The 3,893-nt window shown below is 34.3% G+C and overlaps 1 protein-coding gene across 1 annotated transcript; it reads right to left on the bottom strand.

Moving 5' to 3' along the window:
• Positions 1-423: 423 nt before the first annotated feature.
• Positions 424-1,365, bottom strand: LOC126705993 (cysteine-rich repeat secretory protein 38-like). The gene has a single exon (XM_050405231.1). It carries the CDS (start codon positions 1,297-1,299, stop codon positions 571-573), a length of 729 nt encoding a protein of 242 aa, XP_050261188.1. The 5' UTR covers positions 1,300-1,365; the 3' UTR covers positions 424-570.
• Positions 1,366-3,893: the final 2,528 nt, after the last annotated feature.

Below are 3,893 nucleotides of genomic sequence, written 5' to 3'. Positions count from 1 at the left end.
AAAAAAATAAATAAAAAAAAATAAAAAAAAAAAAAAAAAAACTGTTTGTAATCCTATTTTCTCATGTGGTGAATTAATTAGTCGCTTACTTCTGTGAATATAGGTAAGTTTGACTTACCTCCAATACTTTTTAAATTTAAATCTCCTTTTATTTTAATGAGAAACTGTCATATCATCCACTAACTAAATAAAATATAGAGATTAAAACTTACTATCACTTACTATTGTATATTTAAAACAAAATAAGATGTCCAGTTGAAAAAATATTGGAGATAAATCAAACCCAACGTAAGTACGCTGCCGATCCACATAAATAGAGTGTTAATTTCACTTCACTGCCTTCTTTAATCTTGTATAAACATGTTACTTCAAAAAAATATTTTGTCTTGTATAAACAAGTCACTTCACAACAGACAAGAGAACTAAAATAAATACATTTTATTGGCAATGAATTTTACAAATACATTGGTTCAACAGAAATAAAGAATTACATAGCATTATTCCCTAGTATCCCTCCAAAAGTAAATGATTATAAACTCGCTCCTGAAATCTAGAGAACTTGAATTATAATTAAGCACTAACAAACGGGTAAATCTCATATCTTATGTTGCAACTCCCACCAATAACTCTCCCTCCTTCTTTCCCATCACAACAACTAGGAAGTTGACCAATTGCATCATCAAGACACTGCAAACATCCAATGGTAGAAAGGTCCCATGTGCATTGAGCCAAGCCATACAGTTTGGTTGATTTTCCTAGCTCTAGCTCTCCAGCTGCATACTTTTTTGTGGTGAAAGATGCATCCTTGGCTAGTTGGCTCAATAACTCCCTAGTCTTCTGGTTAAATATATTTGGCTCACTCACATTTTGCACATTCAACATGGAGAACCAGTTTTCATTATCAATTTGACCCAAGAAATCCTTGTTTGAGTACTTCAAAAGACAATTATCGTACCATATAATCGCACCTTTATCATATGGGCAAAGTTTGCGAATTTCATTGCTGGCATCATTAACACACGCCTTGCAGTCTGCGGCTGCAACGTCTCCACGACAAAGAGCAATCCCATAAGTTTGGTATTGGTACCAACCAACTGAACCAAGACCGAAAGCAAGGGAAGGGGTTTGGTAGTTTAGATTACCTAAGAGCTTTCTTAGGTTTGATTCATATTGGTCATTGGAAGTGAAGTTCTCAGAGCTTGAACAGATATTGTAGAGAGGGATGTCTCCAAAAATAGTTTGGAGAAAGAGAGCAAAGGTTAGCAGGTAGATTGAGAAGGTGAAATGTAAGGAAGACATTTTCAGAAGGAAATGAGAGGATGATGGGTTAAAGCTATGGACATGCGGCACTTATTTATAGTAAATCTCAGCTGACTATTTCTTCCTAATCATTGTTCAAGTTGATAAGAAATTGTCAAAACTGGGCTGCACTATTCTTCTCCTCTTCTAAATTCAATAATGGGTACGCTAAAACTGCATTTTAATCAAGTTATCCATTAAAAAAATGAATGTTCACTTCGTCAACCCTGATAATATTGAAATGCAATTCATTGTATAGATCAAGATGACAACATCACCAGAATAATAAAAAAGAAAGTTCTAAAGCATATTATAAACTAGAAAGTACCTCTCGAACCATTCTGATCAGTTCAAGGTATGAGATTTACTGAGAGAATTTAATTTTTGTGTTGATCACGATGAAATTAATCTAAAAAGTATAGACACGGTCCAACCAGTACTTTTAGACTACTGTTTTATATTTGCAAATATATATATACGTAGATTGTAGATTGTGATATGTGAATGATCTTACTTTGAAGGTAAGTAAGAGAATGAAGAAAAAAAAAGTTTAAAAAGAAAAATGAAAAAAAGAATGTGTCACATTCGAGCAAGCTTAAGGCCCTCCGCCCTCTCGAGTAAAGTTACTGTGCAATGTGAGTGCTATTCAAGAAATCAAATTGTTAGATCAAAATGTAGCCTGCTCGAGTGAGATAGTTGCAAAAACAACTTTCCTGCAGAATTTTTTAGGAAATAAGGTTCTAATAGCTAGTAATAGCAAAAGCAACATTTAAGAGGACTTATACCACTAAAAGCATTCATATAAATTTGTCTTTTCAAAGACAACTCTTCTATTAGGAACACAAGAAAAAGCAAAAAATGCAACAAAAAATCCTATTTTGATGATTTTAAAACCGGAATGGTCAAAAAACCAAAAAAATGTTCTGTTCTCGATTTTTACTTGTTGAATTGGCTGTTTTACCACCATTTTTATGGTTTTTGATAGGTCAAAAACGAATTGATCCCTTATGATGAATTAATTGATTAATTAGTCAAGTTTATTAATTCATCAAATTAACATGCAAACACGTGGTAACACAAACAAATCACCAATTAAATTAAGTACAGCGAAAAATAAATTGACATGGTGATTTGTTTACGAATGGGGAAAACCAACACAGCAAAAACCCCACCGGGTGATTTTCAGGTCACCACTCCCGAAATTCCACTATTATCACAACAAGCGGTTACAAGTAAAGGAATCTCAGTACTTTATATCAACCTATAGTTGAACCCTTACTCCAATACCCAATTGGACTTGTTTTGTAGTGACAATTTCTCCTTTCAATGCACAGCTCCCAAGTACGTGACTAATCAATTGCGCGGATCCCAGTACGCGACTTCAATCACCAACTAGAGAAGATTATTGGCTGCAAAATTCTTCAGTTCATCCCAACGATGAAGATTAAGAAGATGCTTGGTCACAAAACCTTACGGTGCACAAACACAGCAACTTCTTCAAAACCGATGAACTAGGGCAAATTTTGTCTCCGGTCACAATTTGCTTAAACAAACTTTGCTCAACACTTGTGCAACTTGTGAACAACTTTAACGACCCTTAAAATAATCCTTTTATATGTCTAGGATTGTGAGAAAAGAAAGTCCAAACACATAAAACCGGATTGGAGTCAAAACAGAACTGGATTCTGTTTTTCATAAAACTCGACAGATACCTATCTGTCGAGATGCTGTCGAGTAGCTGTTGAACCACGGGGCTAGAACAGCTTCTTAAGCTCGATGGATAACTAGCTGTCGAGCTTTAATGAACAGCACTTCTTCAGCTTGAATCTTGGACAGACTTGCATGTCTTCAATACTTGATCTTGAAACACAGTTTCTTGAAGTATTAAACACGTTCTAGATCTACCTAAATACAAGTAAAGTGCGTTTTGTCAAAAGATTAGCCAATTACATAAAATAGTGACATATGTTCCTAACAAGTGAATCACATATGTTCTAACAGTTTTTACCGAATCGGTTGAGAATTCGATTATTGGTTAAACTGGCTAGTTTGATCCAATTTTTAAAACAATTCCTATTTTGGGGGGAAGTTTTGATCATCACTCAGTGAAGGCCAATCAAAACTTCCCTCATTGCCTTAAGTTTTGTTCGACAATTCCTTGTTAAATTGAATTCTCATTAGGTGTTTACTAAGTAGATTTTAGGTTTATAAGTGATTATAAGAAATCTCAATTGCAACTAGACTAGTCCTTTTGAAATATTACACAGATGTAACTAGCAATTTTCCTTAAATCATTATAAATGGTATTAGAGCCAATCTAGTAACATCATGTGACTCAGAAATACTATTGCACAATGAGGGCCATAATGAGGACGTTAGGATTTTAAGTGGGGGAGATTAGGATCCTCTAAATTGTACGGATTAGATTGGATTGAATTGTTGGAGCGTGGATATTTACCAACTAAATATTGGACTTATAAGTGACTAAAAAGAGCCAAATTGCAACTTAACTAGCACTTTTGGGTTATAAGTGTGCAAATATGACTAGTTCTTTCCTCGTATCATTGCATTTATAGTGGCAAGCTCCTTGAATA

Source organism: Quercus robur, chromosome 11 (assembly GCF_932294415.1).
Source record: "Quercus robur chromosome 11, dhQueRobu3.1, whole genome shotgun sequence".
In the NCBI taxonomy this organism is placed as follows: domain Eukaryota; kingdom Viridiplantae; phylum Streptophyta; class Magnoliopsida; order Fagales; family Fagaceae; genus Quercus; species Quercus robur.
Note: the sequence above shows the minus strand (reverse complement) of the source record. Positions and strands in the feature narration are given on the sequence as shown.

Excerpts from the sequence above, each read along its gene's own strand:
- LOC126705993 (XM_050405231.1), bottom strand. The coding sequence starts at position 1,299 with ATGTCTTCCTTACATTTCACCTTCTCAATCTACCTGCTAACCTTTGCT.